The sequence below is a fragment of the Catharus ustulatus genome, chromosome Z (genome assembly GCF_009819885.2).
Source record: "Catharus ustulatus isolate bCatUst1 chromosome Z, bCatUst1.pri.v2, whole genome shotgun sequence".
Classification (NCBI taxonomy): domain Eukaryota; kingdom Metazoa; phylum Chordata; class Aves; order Passeriformes; family Turdidae; genus Catharus; species Catharus ustulatus.
In genome coordinates this window covers 1,018,225-1,038,235 of record NC_046262.2, presented here as the reverse complement: position 1 = coordinate 1,038,235, position 20,011 = coordinate 1,018,225, and the positions used below count along the sequence as shown (strand labels likewise).

The 20,011-nt window shown below is 44.2% G+C and overlaps 1 protein-coding gene across 2 annotated transcripts in view; it reads right to left on the bottom strand.

The window, feature by feature from the left end:
* The window catches only part of MYO5B (myosin VB), a 143,337-nt gene that overhangs the window by 36,671 nt on the left and 86,655 nt on the right, over positions 1-20,011 (bottom strand). For both annotated transcript variants that reach the window (XM_033085915.2, XM_033085916.2), the window contains exons 17-21: positions 18,536-18,622; positions 9,309-9,420; positions 7,613-7,824; positions 5,642-5,798; positions 2,660-2,899 (exon numbers count right to left, since the gene is read on the bottom strand). In XM_033085915.2, coding sequence (XP_032941806.1) covers positions 2,660-2,899; positions 5,642-5,798; positions 7,613-7,824; positions 9,309-9,420; positions 18,536-18,622 — 808 coding nt within the window. The remainder of the gene's footprint in view (positions 1-2,659; positions 2,900-5,641; positions 5,799-7,612; positions 7,825-9,308; positions 9,421-18,535; positions 18,623-20,011) is intronic.

The following is a 20,011-nucleotide window of genomic DNA, read 5'->3' as shown; positions in this document are numbered from 1 at the left end:
AGACCCTGTTAAACTTGAACTTGCTTTATTTTCAATCATTATCCAGCCCTGGAGATCTGAAAACAGTCTTGGTTTCAAACCAAGCTCTGTGAAAAAAAAACTGGTTTACTTTGCTACCAAAGGCAGATGTAACAAATTCATCAGCTTGTTTTATAAAACTAGTTTTATTCACAATAAATGCTCACAGAGCTTGTACTGCTTGCAGAAACAGTGTAGAGAGCTCACAGTGTGTTTAAATATTGGCTGCATGAACATGCAACACTGCATCAAGCACATGCCTTATAAGTGTCTCAGACAATTCCAACAAACAGATTTAAAGAAAATTAATTGAAGGAAAAAAAAAGAAAAAAAGAGAAGCAATTGGTCCAATGTAAACAGAAAAGAAAGTGCTCCAGTGAGGATGTTTTGCAGCAAAATAGATCAAAATCTTTCTTCTGTGTGCAAAAAAATCCCTCACCTGATTAAAAAACTTAATTAAATGATTCCAGTTACAGATGCCAGAGCATCTGAGCAGAGGCTGACATACAATAATAGGTTTTAATATTTTCAAAGAAAGATCTCTTCCTTCAAGGCACATGGAGGATTGCATCTCTACTCACGCATGAGCTAAAGTAGCAGAAATAGAAACATTTTCTTCCACAGCTACTAAAAAAAAAAAAACAACTGCAGCTCTCCAGGTTACCTGCTATATACATTTTTTTCTTGGAAAATTAGATCCTTCAGGGAAACTACGATACAGAAAACACCCTATGCCAGAAAAAAGATTGAGTGCACTGAAAATACAATCTACTGGAACAGTGCTCCTCAGCAGTTCCAAAGCATCCCAGGGAAACCTGGCAGCCCTGGAAGGATGGTTAAATTCAGCTCACTGGACAGATCACCACGTGTAACCCAGAGCAGGAATTCTTTCCTGCAAAACCTATACAGAAAGCATCAAGGAAACTCCTACAAAATGGTCTGTGGAGGCACAGAGGGAGAGCAAGGTGAGCTCAAGACCATTATTTCTGCCTGGTTAAAAGCTCTCCACAACTCCTTCCCTAAAGCAGATCCTTCTGCTTTCTTAGCCCACGGCAGGAAAGCCAATGTTAATCAAATATTGTGTATTGGGCTTTTTTCCATTACTGTTCCACTGCCACACTTCTCCTAGCAAGAAAACAGGGAAAAATACAAACTAAAAAATACTACTGATGTTCCAGTGTCAAGTCCAGCAGCTCAGCAGATCCAACACTGACATTCACATTCACTGCACAAGTTCAGTCTGAAATACCTGGACCTGGAATGACTCATCCTATTCAATGCCACCAAAATACTTTTTGGATGAAAGGTCCTATCAAGCCTTACCCTGAAAGTTTTTCATTCCTGAGTTACTAAATCTAAGTATGGAAACAGGTATTTTAAAATTAAGCACCAGGGTCTGAAAGTTGGACCCCGTCACGGTGCAGTTAATGCACTGCAGCCAATTAACACTGCAGTGAGGGTGACCACAGCAATGCAAACCCCTGTGTGTCCTGACTCTGCACCATCTGAGCCAGCACAGGACTGCTCGTGTCATACTGGGGTGGGGAGATTTCAGCTGGCAAGGGAGCTGTGGGAGGGGGACAAGAGTCCCCGACACCATCTCAGAATGATAAACTGGAATTACCACAAACTGGTGCTACAAACAAGGGGTAATCCCAACTGAAGAGAATTTTCTCTGTAACAATTCAGTTTAAGGTTACAAGTGTATACGAATTTCCCTGTTGATATTAAGTCAATACAACTAGGTCCCACTCAGCATTTCTTATGATCACTCCTCAATTCCTTGTATATCAGCACAGAAGGTATTTAACAGAGTAATTTGCACACATTAGTAGATGAAAAAAAATTATTCTGCTATGTGTGTAAAATCCAACCATTATTCTGCAGCTTATTAATGGCAAATGGCTACTGATGAAAACACCCCTGTGATCAAACAGTCACAGTTCATCAAGTCATCCCAAGCACAGATCTGCCACACCATAGCAACACACCCTCCCATTACTCCTGGAGAGTTGTTGTATCTAGTAACACAAAAGTGCTCAAAGTAAAGCATTTATCCAAACTGCTGTTTATCTTCCAGGGAATGTGACTCCCAGGACACATGGTTCATATCACCAGTGGTGGTAGACACTGCATACCCAGGGCTCACAGAGCAAAGGCACAGTGGGGCAATTCCACCCCAAAACCATGACATTGGGTCCCATGTGGAGTTAGTTGGGTTTTTAAGCAACACCTTCCAAAACTGCAGCTCTGTCTTGCCGTCCGAGCCCTGCTGGGCAGTCCCCACAACAATTCCAGCCCAGTTTCTGCAGTCCCCTGAGCAAGCTTTACAAAAGCTTGTACCCTTAATTAAGCCCAGTTGCCACCAACACCACCCTTCCCACACAACAACTGCTAGATTTTTCAACTTCTACCTGAAGTCTCGTGTTTTACCCGCAGAAAATTGTGAACTTTGAGCTTTTAAATGTGGGAATTAGTAGTACTGTAGAATTTTTGTTAGGTAATAGTTTCAGGGAAATACAGATTTCAATTTCATGCCATGCTTTCGCTCTGTTTACTTTTAGCAGTACAGATTTGCCAATTAGGCACAAAGCGGCAGCCGGGCCAGGCCTAGCCCGGCCTGGCACAGCTCGGGACGTACCTGCTCATCCACCTTCCTCTGCAGCTGCACCACCTTGTTCTCCATGCCGATGTTGAGCTTCTTGAGGTGCTGTGCCGAGCGTGCCTCGATGCGGAGGGCCTTGAGCTGGCGCCGGGCCTGGAGGCGGCGCCAGTGGCACTGCAGCACCACGGCGGCGGCCCGGGCCCGGCGGAGCCGCACGCGAGCCAGCCAGCCCCGGGCGAACTTCTGCAGGATGGTGGCTTTGTGCTCCATCAGCATCTGCAAAACATGGGTGGTTAGCAGAGAGAAGGCATGGAACTGTAGAATCACTGAATGGTTTGGGTTGGAAAGCTCATCCACCATGGGTATGGATGCCTTCTACCAGACCAGGCCGCACCAAGCCCTGTCCAGCCTGGCTTTGGACACTTCCAAAGCTTACACTTCCAAAGCTTTTTTGGGACCCAGGGGCAGTCATAGCTTCTCTGGGAAACCTGTGCCAGGGCCTCCCCACCCCCACAGCCAGGAATTCCTTCCCAATATCTTCACTAAATCTACTTGCGTTCAGCTTAAGGCCGTTCCTGGAAGGTCACCTGTACACCAACTCTGATTTGGCTGCAACAAACATTAAACACTACCCAAACTGCTTTGGAAAGGGCTTCTCCTCCAAGGAACGTCCTGGTAGATGCAGGGCCTGATGGCTGGAAATGGAGGCTGTGGTTTTAGATCCTCTTTCATGGACAGTATCTCCAACCCTGCTCGTGGAGGCTTCTGCAGGCTCTGCTCCCAACTGATGCAGACACGACTCACCCAGACCTCTCCTAAAAGCCTGCTTGGTCTCAAACTAAAGACTTGCTGGGCCAGGGACATGAGGGGATATGTGACATGAGTCCTCCTGACTGTGAGGATTTGGTGGGAGCAGGTGACATCTGGGCTCAAGTGTGACTTTGTGGACCACCCCAGAATAGTACTGAGATTCACCAGCACTAAACAGTCATTAACAGACATTAACTGACACACCAACACCTAGAACTGAACTTACTGTCCCCTCAGCATCAGACATCCCCCACACCAGAATAGATCTGTACATTTTTTTCCTGTGTTCTACCTCTGCATTATGATAATTTTTGCTGCAGATAAATGTTGTCCTGATGGGATTTCATATCATGTGGATAACCTTCAAATAAAACCATGAGTCCTTTCACTACAGTCTGCAGATAGTTCTCTAGTACAATTCAATTCCTAGTAATTTTTATCTGCTTTCACGAAATTTACAGCATGTTGGCATTGAATTTCTTCCCCAAAAATTTGCAGCTATCTAGTCAGTCAGTGGCAGTTCAATTTTTGTCCTCTAAAACTGAAGGCTGGTATTTTAGAGATACAAACAGGATGTTGTTAATATGTTCCTTATGCTTCAGTCTGCTAAGACAATAAAATAATTTGAAGATCACAAGATGTTTCATTGTTATTAGTTTGGGCTAAATTGTCTCAGAAAAGTTATCCTATCAGCTTCTCTTACAAATACTTTATTTCACCCTAAGGCTTTTGTTGGTGTAGCAAATTTTAATTCAGAATAAAGGGATTGTATGAATTTAGGATGCAGCAAGAATCACTGTGAAATGAGCTTTGTATGTCTCCAGCCTTGGCAGTCAGAAATGGGGAAATCTAGGGGGTAGAGGTAGAAGAAAGCCCTCTGAATTGCCATAGGGAATTATTTTAGCTTTATAGAAAAATTTTGTTGGGTGTTGGGAATGCCCTCATCCCATAATCATCACCCACAGCCCTGCAGTGAAAACAACACCTATATCCAAAACCTATACCCAGGTGCTCCAGAGATTAAGGATTAAGATTAGAGAGACCTGGCCTTCAGCCAACTCCCACACCTTGTTAAGATTTGAGCGGCCTGGGATCTCTGCAGGACCAGATGAAGATTTTAACTGCTGGATCAGCTGCCTTCCCTGTAGAAACTTACAATTTAAAAAATACATGCTGAAAAAGCAGTGGCAGCACAAATTCCTTATCACCAGCTGCTGTGTCTCAAAGACAACCCTGGTCTCTCTAGGAGGTCACCAGGTGTCCAGGTAGCTCCAACTATTTCCAGGAACAGACTTTTCCCTCTGGGTATCTGTCACTTCTTGGAGTAGCCCCACAACCCAGTTAGGAACCAATTTAGGTAAATACCAGCACAGTGCTGGGTCCGAGGAACAGACAGATTCTCCAAAGCTCTTCCCAGTTTCCTGACAGAGAGCAGCTGGAGAAGGACTTTGGACAAGGCATGGAGGGACAGGACACAGGCAATGGCTTCCAGTGCCAGAGGGCAGGGCTGGATGGGATATTGGGAAGGAATTGCTGGCTGGGAGGGTGGGCAGGCCCTGGCACAGGGTGCCCAGAGCAGCTGGGGCTGCCCCTGGATCCCTGGAGTGTCCAAGGTTGGAGCAGCCTCGGACAGTGGAAGGTGTCCCTGCCATGGCAGGGGGTGGAATGAGGTGATCTTTAAGGTCCCTTACACCCAAACACCCTAAGATTTAATGATTTCTCACTGTATAATTGCTGTCACAAAACTCTTAAATCTTTTGTGTCACACTACTGGTTTAACACATAAAGCTAGAGGAGAGACCTAATTAGAGATATTTCTACCAACAAATGTCTTACTGCCTGCATGAGAGACCCTCCTTGTCTTCCTACCCCACTGGGAACAGCCCCAGAACAGCAGCTCTGACACACACACAGTGGGATGGGGAAGTTTTAGCAGAGCTTAGGTTAGATCAAATGACATTTCCACATCTCCACAACACCTCCCGGCACCACAATGACTAACTCCATTTAGCTGCTCTGCTGAGGTGCTGCTAACAAAATGTTTTTTGCTTGCACAGCTTTAAACAGCAAAGCTCGCTGACACTGTCCGTTCTCCGGCAGCACTGGGGGCCTGTCAGCTTCACAAACATCAACACAGCCACAACAAACACATCACAGAAATAAACATAAAGGTTTGTTCCCCACGCAAAGACCCTCCTGAAGGTGTACCTGGCGGTAAATCCTCCTGACAAACATGCCCCGAGCAAAAGCCTGGATGGTGATGGTGGCGTTGCGGACCCTCAGGAAAGCCCGGCGCATCCGCACCATTCGGTACTGCTTCTGCAAGATGATGGCAGCCCTCGTCCTCCTCAGGTTCTCATAAAGCCTGCAATACACAGGAGGATGGTAAGCAGGGAAAATAAACTCCAATTCTTTCTGATGGAGTAAATTTTAAACCAGGGGGAGAGGAAAACCTTTTGCCCAGTGTGGCTTGGTGGTACTCAGCAAAGACTACGCCAACAGCTGGGCTAAGAAAGCCTCCATGCTATCAGACAGCAGGCATGGAACCCACAAATCAACACACCTCATTGTTTTCAAGCAGCATTAAACCCAAGTATTCCCCATATTTTCCCTGGTTTGAATTCTCTGCCTTGTATCCTTGCGCCAATCAGTGCCCAGGTTGGCTCCATCACTGTCCTGACTATAAAAAGCACACGTCACACAGGGTATCTACTGACTCAGTGAAAACAGCAGCAAATTGATTTGACATTTAAACTGGTGTGCACTGCTTTGGCAACATTCCTGAGCAGAGCCTCGAGCAATTCACAGACAGTAAATAATGAGGGATATGGTCAACTCGGCACCACGTTGCTCCCATTCTCCAGCTGAACTCATGTTCAATTTGCTCTTACACCAGTTAATAAATGCCCATAAACCCTCAATTTAATTTGATAATTAGCTTGTTTTGCTGAATTTATGATTCATTTATTGCTCTCAGCATGCAGCATTATACAGAAATTTGATCCACTTCTTTTATTTTGTGAAAGGCGTATCAAAACTAAGAGCCACATCAGTTTGGTTTATATATTGCCTTGATTGAGGGAAATGGTTTCTCATTAGGACCCACTGAGCCAAGGCTTCCTGAAGAGGATAAGGGATGGTCTGCCTCCAACAAGAGCCAGGAGTTACTCAGATGCCATCTGACCCCACACAAAGAGGGGAACAGAAAAAATTATGTAGAAGAAACTCTGCAGCAGCTGGTTCCCCCTGACACCAACCCCTTTCACAACCACAAATTGCACCACAAATTCAGCTAGCACCTCTGATGTTCTTCTGCTGATTGTCTGACTTGAAGAAGGGCTACAGGAAGGAAGGTGGTCAGTGTGTTGGGATGCTGTTCCATTGCTTCACTGCCCCCTCACACCCAACCCACACCTGCCACCAGCAGCCCACTCTCCAACCCTACTCTTCCCACTCTACAGAAACCCCAGAAAGCCACTGACAGAAAGGTTGAGGTTCCTGCACAGAAAGTGTTAACTTTCTCTGGGCTCTGTTACTATCTACTGTACACAGTCCCCCTGCCAGTGATTTGGAGTGATTTTCCTCATTACAAAGGATACAGCCAATCAGTCCTGAGAACTCCCCCTGGACATCACAGAGACACAAACCTAATCCCTGCAGGGGAAGAGTGCATACCAACTAGGCAGCTCTTCCCTGGTTGATCTAAATGCCCTCTACCAAAGGCAGATCCAGGAAAATATTAGTTCTGTGAAACACTTTCACCTAAATCCTTCAGAGCACTACAGCCATCACATTATAACCAGGTTTTCTATGTTATGACCTTGGCCAGCACCCAGAAATTAAATCAATGTGGGTATGAAACCATATATACATATGAAACCATATATTCATACCAATGTAGGTATGAAGAATTTTGATCTCTTGCCCCTAAATAAAATCAGATAGTGGGGCCACAAATAAGTCCCAGCTTTAGCCCAGAAACTCCCACCAGAGTATTACCCACACGCACATTACACGCCTTGCTTTCAAGAGCATTTCAGAGCATTTTCAAAGTTCCTCACATGAAACCCCCAAGTTAAAGTCCTAGGAAATGCAACAGATTGAAAACACGGGTGGCTTGGAGGTGTTTTCTCACTTGACCTCCCAGCTGGCCCCTCCCTGAGGCTCCCCAGGACCCACCTGCGCGCCAGGTGCCCGCGGGCATAGCGCTGCAGGGCGAGGGTGGCTCGTCTCAGCCTCTGGTACTTGGCCCTCTGCAGCCAGCCCCGCACTGTCTTCTGGATCATGATGGTGGCAGCTCTGAACTTATCAGCCCTCAGTTTCTCCAGATATGCCACCTGGCCTGCACGGAAAAAGATCTTGGTACGGCCAAACTGGAACTTGTCTGGATCCTTTTCAAAAGCATAAAGGAAACTACATTTAATTGAGGCAAACATTACTTATTTTTTCTTTTTGTTTTCAGTCTAAGTTGATCAGTAGACACAGAGTAAAATCAAATTTATCCACTTATATCTCTTCTTAATTGGGCATTGAAGATATTATTAGACTACATTATTAGATTATTAGATTTATTAGACATTATTAGATATCATTAGACTTATTAGACTTACTACACTTGAGCATCTATACACCCATTAAGGAACACAAAACTAGGACTCAGTCTTAAACTCCATATTTACATATAAACATATTTACTCCATATTTACATATAACTCCATCTTACACAAATTTTGAAAGGGTTTTGGGTTGGGTTTTTTGTGGTTTGTGGATATTTTTTGCTTGGTTGGTTTGAGGGTTTTTTTGTTGTTTTTGTTGGGTTTTTGGTTTTTTGTGGTGCTGGGGTTTTTTGGTTTTGTTTTTTTGTTTGTTTGGGAGGGTTTGGGGTTATTGTTTGGTTTTGGCTTTTTGTTATTTGTTGGTTTTAATATAAATTAAAAAATCCCAGAATCACAAAATTGTTCAGGTTGGAGGGAACCTTAAACCTCACATATATCCAACCTCCCTGCTATGGGCAGGTCTGGCCTTCCACTGGACCACGTAAGAAATGCAACACCACAGCACTTAAAAAAAAATACTTCTTTCTTGAAAATATTACTGTTCAGATCTACAAAGTTATACAGGTGCTGCAAAAAGTTCTGCAGCCAAGATAACACAGGGTGCAAAAAGCAACAAGAGGAACCCAATGGGGTAAATTCCTCAAAATCACACAGGAAAACAAGAGATCAAACATTAAAACCTGTCTAAGGTTCTGTGCATGTTCTGGGCCACTCAACAGCAAGAAACCTTTGCATGCACATTTGCAATTTAAAAATAATGCATATGAGCAAGCAGTAAAGTTTTCTAAGGAGAGGTGGGAAAACCTTCTGATTAGTTGATGGTAAGAAAGTCCCAGTCTGTGGGATGTTTTTTTCCACACAGGGCCAATGAAAGCCTCCCACACATCAAGATAAGGCATTTACTGCAGTTTTCCCTTACTCATTTGTGCAAACAGGCATTTAATGATTGACTAAGGTTCACGACATCACAGGTTGGACCTCTGAAATGTGCTCCAGCTGTGGCTAGACAAAACCAGAAGGAGGGGCTTGGAGTGGACAATTTTAGAAAGCAGCCAGTCATTCATGTCCAGCCAGCAAACCCTGGACTTCACCAGCACTGAAACGATTTGTTCCTCTTGACCACAACCAAGAAATCCCATGTCCCCCTTTCTCCTGCCACCTCCTTGCAAGACTCCTCATTCTGGGAAAACTCCCAGGCTGCTTGGGATGGAAAAGCACCTGCACAAGCAGCAGGTGAAGCTGGAGCAATTTCAGACCACATCAAAGCCATGAGTTATCTGCTCTTAAAATCACTTTTAAAAGACCTGGTCCCAGCTCACCTTGATGAGATCTTCCAACAGGGTCTGACAGATTTGCTTCTTGTCGTTCTTGGAGAGGTCTCTCTTGTTCATAAGCACACGGTACCTGTCGAAAAAGTCAGGGTAGGACCACCTGAAAGCAAAGCACACACTGGGTTAGTCTGCATGCTGGGCACTGTTTCATTAAAATAAAGTCATACATGAGTCAAAGCGTGAAATATTTCAAGGGATTTCTCATCACCACCCTCCACAAGGACCAAAACCATCCAAAAGGAGCTACTCATCCCCAGCCTGGCCCCAGTCTCAGACACTGAATGACCATATCAGGGCCTTTCTAGCCTGGAACAGAAAGGTCACAGACCACCCTGTTTGCACAACTCGTGCTTCCCAATCTGCTGCTCTTTACCACTCAAATGCAACAATGCTGCTCCCATCAGAAAAGAGAACCTAACTTTGGAGAAATCATGGATCTCGTGATTGCCCAAAAATAAAAATTAAACAGCACTATTGATATAGTTATAGAGTATGAACCAGATAGATATTCTTTGTTTTTTGTGTTCCCAAACTCTGCTGAATACTAATTTCAATCAGTTGATTCATAATTGCTCCATCTTGAGGTCTATGACTGACACCCTACAAACAAACACAAAATCTTTTGGCTCTGGAAAGACAAAGCAGCCCCTTGGAAGATGCCTCACTGTCTCCAGCAGCAAAGCTTCCAAACAGGTAACATGAATTGAAGGAATTACAGCATTGTATCCTACTGCTAGCAAGCATCATCTCCTGCTGCTGTTGATAGATGTAAAGCCTGCAGACTGCGATCCTGAAATTGTTTCAGCCTTCTCTAAACTAACACAGTGAGCTATAAACCCCTCAAAACTTGAGTTTTTAATTAACACTAGCCTTTTCCAGCAATGTCCAGAATGACGTTGGTATTTCAACAAAATATGCATAACAAACATCAAAGGGAGATTGGAGAGAATTGCAGAGAATTTGATTTCTGCCCTCACTCAACAAAACCACCTGTGAGCTTGATCCTTACCTGCAGGGATGCTCTGTCAACCAGGACAAGAACAAACTGTGAAGAGCTGCCATACAGAAGCATCCTGTTCACCCAGAAGCTCGATGCATACCTTAATTTTTCATTACTGCACCAAATTCTTCCTATTTTTATGCTTCCAGGGATTAAAAGTGTGGGAGGTAAAACAAACTGCTTGTGACAGGTTGTGACCATTTTGCAGTGGTGAGGTTGAGTGAGACCACCTGAGCAGTCACGGCTGCCAGCTCTACAAAATACTCCTTAAAACAGAATAGCTCAGCTGGAAAGGACCTGCAAAATCATCTAGTCCAGCTGCTGATACCTCTCATCAAACACCTTGAAGGCTGGGAGCTGTGGTATTTGCTAAGATAGGTATACTGCTGCTTTCAAAATACACAACCAACAGAGTTTTGTGTCACTTCAGAAAAGGAGAGGAAAGACAATAGTTTTTTTTTTTCATTAAAAGCAATACCCTAATTAGAAGAGCATAGAAGAAGGAAATGTTTGCAAAGGGAATGAAGAGAGAAAATGGGGGGGAAAAGATGGAATGGTAAGGACTGGGAAGCCACAAATAACTCCTGCATGGACACACAGCACCAGGGTCACAACTGGACTGGCAAAAATCAGAGTACCCTTAGGATTGCACTTGAAGCCAAAGGTGAAATGGGGAACTCCTGGAGGCAGAAGCATGAGGGAAACTGTGACGAAAGGATTTCCCATCCTCAGAATGCTCAGATTGGTTCTGGAGCAGCCAGATTTAGTGCTGATTTAATCTGTCTCCATGGGCTAGTCCTGAGGCCAGGCAGCTAAGGCTACCCACCCTCAAATAACCAAAAGTACTGGATTACCACTAAAAAACTAAGATGTCAGCTGTGGGGACTCTCTCTGGGGTGAAAACTGAACACAAAGATTATGTAAGACTACAAACGCGTGTCCTGTAGGGTTTAACTCAAACTTGCCTTCTCTTTGCTTTCCCAGTGCCTCCCACGTTTTATAATTACATTTCCCATTTTGCATTGTGCAAATAAAACCCGTTTTCATTTTAAGCACGCCCAGGGTTTACACAGCTCCAAATCAAACCTGAGAGGAGAAGCAGAGCATGCAGTGCCCCAGGCACCCAGCCAAGCACACGAGGCTGGAGATATCCTGCTGGCTCGTGTTTTGCTCCAGCCAGGGAAAGCTGGGGAGGGGGAAGAGAGAAGGAGGGAGTATTCCCATTAACCTGCCAAAGTCAGCTCAGGCACTGACATTATTAACTGCTGATATCTGGAGAAAAAAAATCACCCTGCAGGTGCCACCCAGGCTCTTCCAGCAAAGAGCAGATGGTGAAGAGGCAGAACATGAAACTCAGGGCACGGGTCCAAGCTGTAGAAAGCAAAAAATCCATCATCTTCCAGCACCAAGGCAGAGATGGAGATCCCACAGCTGCTCACCAACAAGAGTCAGACACCTGCAGGAATTCCTTAAAAACAGATCATAGATCACAGCACAGTGGGTCTTTCCCCGGATCCTGTCATTCTCATTTTCCAAGGTGGCAAAAATTGATTTTCCATGTCCATCCTTAATAAAAATTACTCACTTTTCAGTAGTAAGTGTCACATGAGACATTGGGAGAGTCAGGGAATCCTTCCCCTGCTTTCTGTCGTGGTGTTTATCAGGACTGGCGGCATCCACAGCCCCGTTTCCTCATCTCCCAGAGGTTCACAGCCCCACGCTGCACCCCAGGGCACAGAACTGCCTGACTCTCACCACTCTCTGATTTAGCAGGGGATGACACCCCTGACACCACACTGCTCCTCTATTATTGTCCATGGAGCGCCAAGACAAAATCTGTGCCATGCCAAGGGTCAGCCAGCCCATCAGCAGTTTCACTGGGATATTTGCCATCCCAGTTCACCAGCAAAAGAAAGCTGCAGGGGTTCATAGGTGCTGCTACAGAATCCTCCCTGGAGAAAGGAACAATTAAAGCACTCAGGTTTAATGTAACATGCCTCATTGAACCACTCCAGGCACAAAGGTGTATAAAATTTCCTTACAACTATGTGCTCAGAGAGAAACAAACATGATCCCCCAGCCCTGCAAGGGAGATTTCTCCAGTGCAAAAACACTGAAGCTCAGTGTTTTGCTGTACACACACTTTAAAAATTATTTTTCTGCACATACATCTTACTTTTTTTTTTTTTTTTTAGGTACAATGTTTTCATTTTCACTGAGAAATGAAAAAAAACACGAAAACAAAAAAAGAAAACTCATTTCATACTTGCCAAACCATGCACAGATTCTCCCAGCAGGAGACAAAGGATGTGCTGTGTTACCCCACAGCTTAGCAGGTCAGGAAAGACTATGGGAACAGCACACCTCAGTTCAACTTGGGGACAGGTATCAAATAAAAATCAGATTTCAGGTGCTTGGTAGGCTGCCACACAACACACAGCACGGGCAAGCCTCAGTGGTGGAGGCTGGAAACCACCAAGGGACAGCAAATTAATACAACTCCATGTTATTATCAAGTTTTAAGGGCCAGATAACTGGTGCAGAGAAAAGAGATGGAACATGGGATATTTGTATATCCATAAAACTTACAAACAGGAAGGAGGCACAAAGGACTGGGCAGATGCTACACAAACTGAGATCAAGCCAACCTCAAACAGCTGAATTTTGCTTTGATGTCAGCACAGGTCACTAGGAGGAAAAGGCAATGAAAGGAATTGAAGGATGCAGGAAAATGATTTGTCTGTGGAAAAACCCCTCCTTGGGCTCAAGCAGCAAGGAGGGTGGTTGGCTGGGAGCCTGAGACTTGGTGATCCCAGAAAATCTTTGTCATCTACAGGAAACAGAGGGAATAAGCCCTAGCACACACCACAGATAAAGTAAATTTTTTTCTGTAGTTAGAGCAACCAGATTTGGATGTTTTACACAAAAATGCAGCCAGGTGCAGAGCAAAGAGGCTGTTCCTGCCCAAAATTGAGGGGTTATGGACCTGAGCAGAGCCAGCTGGGTGTATTACAATGTCAAACTGAAGGGAGAGTGTGGGTAGGAAACTGGGGTTGACATTCTGAGGAAGCCTCCAAAAAACATCTTTCCAAGCAGTCAGCAACTGCCCAAAATATCCACAACCCATTGTTTCAGGGTTATTACAGCAATGTTACACCAGCTGCACAAAGGGAACAGCGGAAAGGACTGCAATAGGTCAAAAAAGCTTCAAACTCTTAACCACAACATGGTTTCTTTTGATACCCTAAAATGACTGAACGTGAAATGTTTCCACTCAGAATAAACAAATTCACTGTCCCTGTCACCCAAGACCATGCCAGGTGCTGAGCAAGCTCAGTTTTGTGTAAAAAATCCTGGCAGCACCACAGGGCACCCTCCCCTGAAGGGGTCAATATTTTAAGCAGGAAAGAGCTGGATGATATTGATCTTTCCAGAGGAGCCAAAACATGTTTGGAGGGGTGCAGGTTCAATCTCAGGGCCAAGATTTGACATGAAATTACTTCAGAAGCTGCAGTTCAGGGAGAAAGTTTCTCTTGTCTTGTTTACTGCAGCAGAACAGATTTGCCTTTCAATTATCTCTAAAACATGCATGGCTTGAAATTAGCTGGAATATATTCAAAGGGAAAAACAAGGGGGGGAAACTCCCTCTATTTGCAACACCTTTGTTGGGAGTGGGGAAACAGCACTGTTGGTAGCCAAAGCAATTTATAGGTTTTTGTTATCCTGAAATGACAGCCAGACAGCTAAAGGCACATTCTATTAAAAAAAATATATATATCCAAGGATGTCCGTGATAGTTTTCAATTATAAGTGTTTAATCTTTATAGAGTTTAGCAGCTGGGATTTCACACTGAATTGATACAAAAATGCTGCATCTGACAGCGAGCTCCAGCAACCAGAGGAAGCAGCCAAATGCCAAGGATGCTTAAACTATAAATACATAACAACTACAAAGAGAGAACTGCAGTGATGAGGTTATTTAGAGTGATGGCATGGTGGGAGACCACTGCTGCTGGACCTCTGACTGGAAACCACCACAGCCAGCAGGGAAAAAACTGCACAGTTTTGATAGAACCAATTTAAAAACTTGTTTTAAAGGGTGTTTTGCCATTCGTGGAGATCCACACCAATTAGTTCTCTACAGACTCATCTCTATGCAGCCAGTTTCTGTAAAGAAGATGAATGGTTTTACAGCACAGAGACATCTTCCACGCTCTGCCCAGGGAAGCTGATGATAGATTTACTACCTACACACCTCAGACACTCCATTCATCACGGTCATTTACGTACACGCTAACAGATACAGATTGCTTAACTGCTGAGTAACATTTCAAAGCAAATGATACATTTTCCATTTATTTCAGACACAGCCAGAGCGCAGCCTGCCATGGAAATGGTAAAATAAACCCAGGCACACCCAAAGTGGGGAGCCCAGGACTTCAGATTTCTGAGACTTACATGGCTTGAACAACTACGACTCGTGTTAAAAAATTATTTCTTTTCTTAGAGGTAAAAAAACTGTTAAAGACTCAAAACATCACTCCTCAGCAGCAGGTGGTTTTATCCAGAGATCTCTGACTCAAAGCCACATCACCCTCAGAAAGTCACTCTTGTGACAGTATGCTGGGATATATTCAGAGGTAAACATTACAGGATGAAAATAAGAGCTTTTCTATTGTTTCTGCATAAAACTTGAAATAAACAAATTTGGAAATTCCCTGCTGCTTTATAGATAAATTCCTTGCACCCAAGCGAAGCAAAAGTCAGGAAGATCAACTTTTCTGTTATTATTTCAAAGTATTCCAAATTTAGAGCCTTCACATGGTATTTAAATTTAAAGCAATGACTCCCCTTTTCAGTTTTATCCTTAGCCAAGCAATATAAACTCAATTTGTCTCAAAAATATAAGGAAATAGAGAGGAATAATCAATGCTCACTGTGAGGAAAACTGAGAGAGATCACAAGTAAAACTGCAGAAAGAACTAAAAAGTTTTACTTTTCCTACAAAACAAGTTCCTGTGGGAGTATCTCTTCCCAAGACAGTCTATAAAGTCAATTTAAATATACAGATTATTCACAATATTTCAATTATCCAGCTCCTGGGTTCGGATTTTGAAGACTGGAATTTTGTGAGTAAGGAAGATGAACTGCTAGAGCCCAAAAGGAGTATTCTGTTTGATGCAGAGCTGCTCCTATATACAATTATATCCTAGAAATACTAAAATACATAAAAATCTGTCCTTCAATAACCACAAACTTTGGAGGAGGTCACTCTGAAAGGCTGAAATAGCTTTTTTCACTCTTTTTTTTCTGTCCCTGGAGGAAGAACAGGAGCTGACAAGTCACAGTGATGGAATAGTTCTGTATTTGTAGTGCCCTGGGAAAAGATCTCATATCCAAAAGCATGCAAGCAGAGCTGAGAGCATCATTTTTCAGTTTGTTGGGGGGAGAGGTCCTTGCACTGGTCAGTTCTGGGCTGCCAACAGATCCTGGCTGGTCTCCAGGTGCAGCACTGGTTTCTCCCCTCTGCTCCCCCTCTCCAGTTATAATTTTACATAGATTTTAGTGCTGTAGGGTCTAAACTGCAGGTAAGTGAGCAGAAATGGAAAAATGCTACAGAGCTGCAGGGTAACTGTGAATGGAGAGGAACAGGGTGTCCGTGCAGCCATGACAAGATCAGTAACAAACCTCATAAAACACACCAAAAAAACCACAGGTCAGAGCTCCCCCAAACTCTCCCAGGACCCAGGACAGCAGAGCCAGGGCCCGGACTGCACTGGGCAGTGTGACTGCTTCCTTGGAGAGCAAAGAACTGCGTCTCTCTGGCCTCTTCCACGTGAAAAAAACCAGATTTTTCATTGTTTCAGGGCTTTTACTACACGAGGACTGCCGCATTTGGTCTGGCAATAAAGATGGCAATAAAAGACAACCCAAGGGGTGGAGTTTTTGATTCCCCACCATGGCTTAGTGACCATGCAATGCACAAGCAGCTTTTTCCTGGCTCCTTCCACAGAAGCCCTCAAGGCATCAGAGATGAGAGCCAGAGGTGATGCTGACAGGGTCAGACTCCCCACATGAGGACCCAGATCTGGCAGAGGACAGAGAGAAATTGGTTTCCATAAGACTTTTCTTCTCCTTCTTCTATTTTCCCTTCTTTTTCCCCCTTTTTTTCCACCTCAACATGCAGCAGCTGCCCCAGAAACCCTCTGCAGCTTTTCAGGAGGTGAGTAGCATGCTCCTCCCCAAAATCCTGAGTTTCTCATGGTGTTCCACATCACGCTCAGGCAACTCTTCACCGAGCATATTTATAACTGCTTTGTTCTGTGTAAAAAAAGGTTGATGGCTTTGCTGACATTAACACAAAGCTGCTTGGCACTAAAATGCAATTGATGCATTTTTAGAATTATTTGCCCTTGTCATCTTCAGGACTTATCTATAGTCTATATTTCCTGATTTATTAGGCCCTAAAACCTCTTTTGAATTTTACATCTCAATCAGCAAGAGCCACACCACCCGTAACCCTCATTTTTATGATGCAAGGGTTTGAAGCCTAGGATCCTCTGGATGTGCACTGTAAAAGTCTACAACATAATTTACAACCCTTATTTTCTTTCTCTGCAAATAGAATCAATTTTTTTTTTTTTTTTGGCTGAAATGAGAATTGCAGCAGATGTCTGAAGCCAGGAAAAGAAAAAACACAAAGGAAAAGCAAATTGAACAGTGGAAGGAATTTCAGGCAAACAGGGAAGAAGGCTTTTAGGGTAATGCTTGCTGTTGTTTTGTTACTCGATGTCCACCTAGGTACAGGATCAAAGCTGGATTCCTTTGTCTTTTTTTTCAGAGGTTTTATTAGAGCAAATTACCTTTCAGGACCAAACTGAAAGCACCCACTAGAACACCGGACACAGCACTACACACCCTCTGTCAGCCCCACTTTGCAGCTCTTTGATTGACAATGAATCTCTTAGACTTGAGGAACCCAGGACATAATGGGAGTTTTGCAAAATGAAAAAAAAAAAAAATATATATATATATATATACAGTAATTTCATGATTATAAGCCACAATTCTGGGTGTTGGCAACTGTCTTGTCTTGGGTTACAGTACAGAGTGTGATAAAAGGTATCTATTGCATCACCATCTGTTGAGGGTGGGGGCAGTGATCCTGATCTCCATGGGAGACATTCTGCTAATGGGCATCCATTGAAACCAGGCAGGGCATTGTTCTTTATCTTTTCACAACCCATCCTTCCTCCAGCCAGTCATTTTCTGCTCATGGCCATTGAGTCCCACTGTGGGACTGATAAAATTACTGCATCCCATTGGGAGTTGCTCCAGCCAGGGGGAAGAGCCCAACATTTCTTACCAAGATAAAAACAGAGGGTTTGGGACACTAAGGGAGCCCCTTTCTCCACTGGACTCCAGAGGAAAACCGGATTTCTCCACATCCCCACTGGAGCCCCGGAGGGAAACTGCACCTTGTACAGGAGCACTGCTCCAGCTGAGCCACATCTGTCACTGCAGGAGGATGCAGCCACCATGGGATGGGACTGCTGCCAACACCCTGCCTGACAGGGTGTCAGGTTGTACTCTGACTGTGTCAGGGTTTGGGGTTTGTTCTTTGTAGTACTGTATTTCTATTTTGATTTCCCTAGTAAAGAACTGTTATTCCTAATTCCCATATCTTTGCCTGAGAGCCCCTTGATTTCAAAATTACAATAATTTGGAGGGAGGGGGTTTACATTCTCCATTTCAAAGAGAAGCTCCTGCCTTTCTCAGCAGACACCTGTCCTCCAAACTAAAACAGCAACTTTTCATTCTTTGTCCATATATAAGCCGCACCTGATTATAAGCCGCACTTCGGGTTTGGACCAAAATTTTAGTCAAAATGGTGCAGCTTATAATTGTGAAATTACTGTATATATAAAGGCAGAAAATCTATCCTGTATTATATAATATAAACAAACCTAAATAAACACTGTCCTGAGTTCCTGAGAACACAAGCGTTTTCTTCTCCCTCCCTCACCTCAGATAATCACAGAATGGTTTGGTCTGGAAGGGTCTTTAAACTCATCCTGCCCCACCCCTGCCACGGACAGGCCCACCTTCCACCATCCCAGGCTGCTCCAAGCCCCATCCAACCTGTCCTTGGGACAGTGAACTTGCTGAGCAGATGTCAGGAGCAGCACAACTCCGAGAATTCCCAGCCCAGTACCTGGATGGGAAGCCAGCTGCGCTGATCCGGATGGTCTCCAGCACCCCGCAGGCTCTCAGCTGCTGCACTGCTCTCTTGGGATCAAACCTGCAGGTGGATTTAGGGCAGATATTAACACACAGTGAAAAGGAACCCACCTCATCAACCAGAGACAGAACCACCTTCTCCTCTCCTCATTACTCCTCATGCACAGATGTCACACTTTTCTCTGCATGTCAAAAAGGAGTTGTGATTTTTCATGTTGCTTGAAATCTTGCTACTGGCCTGCTATCAATGCCAGGTGTACTCTTGGGTTAGGAGGACCACTTACTGCAATTAATTAGTGCCTACATCCAGAATCTACCTGGTTTTGTGAAGGAATACAATCACAATGAAGAAAGGAACAGGCTACCCTACCACAAGCTGCCTGGTGAACCAGGCCTCATTACTCCTGCAACAACATATTTTCAGAAATCAAATTCAACAGCAAAGTCTGTCAGATATATTCAGTTCCGTACCAAAACCAGGCAATTAACAGGTGCCACAAGTTTCTAGACTAAGTTTTCCAAGAAAAGTGGTGCTCATGTTCCAGACTAATGACTTTTGTAGGCACCACCTGCAAATTCAAGGTGTGTCTGTCCTCCTCTTTAAAGCTTGCATCGCTCTTACTATTGGCATCTCATTTCCATCAACAATTTGTAAAAAAAATATATAAACAACAAAAACTCATGGCAACTTCCAGCTGAATACTTGGGCAGTGCTTTCTCTGGCTCCTGGCAAAAACTCACTCCCAGATCAGAGTGAGTCCAGGAACCAGCATCCCCCCTGGCTGCTCCCTCCCTCCACCCTGACTCTGAATGCACCAGGAGTTCCAGCTCTCCACCTCTGGAAGGCACTGGAAAAGCTCCTTGCATCAAGCTTGGACTCACACCATGTAGATGACCACAGCTGTGTGAGGTTTCCATAACAAAGCTTCTCATACAACACCAGCTTTTCCCTTCCTGAAAGCCCAAAATATTTACACCTGCAAGTCAAGATTGCATGAATAATTCTGCCTGCTCTTTGCTGCACAAAAGCAGCGTGAAAAATAGACCCCTTCTTCTTTCTCTGTGCTTTTTTTAATTCCCTGGACCTGTCAAGTCTACAAACAACTTATTCACTGCAACACCACAAACACTGTGCAGGGTGAAAAATCAGTCTGGGCTGTCACTCACTTCAAGGAAGAGCCCACAAGGGTGCAATTTCCATAACAATAAATAATAAACAGGACTGGCAGATCAGCAGGTAAGCATCAGTCCTGGAAGATCCCAGGGCAATCTCTGCTGTATCCAAGGGAAACTCTGCAAAGCAGCAAAGCCCTGCTCGGTGGGGGTGAAATGCAGTCACCAGAGAGGCTGCAGTCATCTATCAGCAACAGCTCCAGCTATGGGCTAACGCTGAAATTAAGACCTTAGAAGTGGGACAATACACTCTTTACAAACTCCTTTTCCTTGCCAT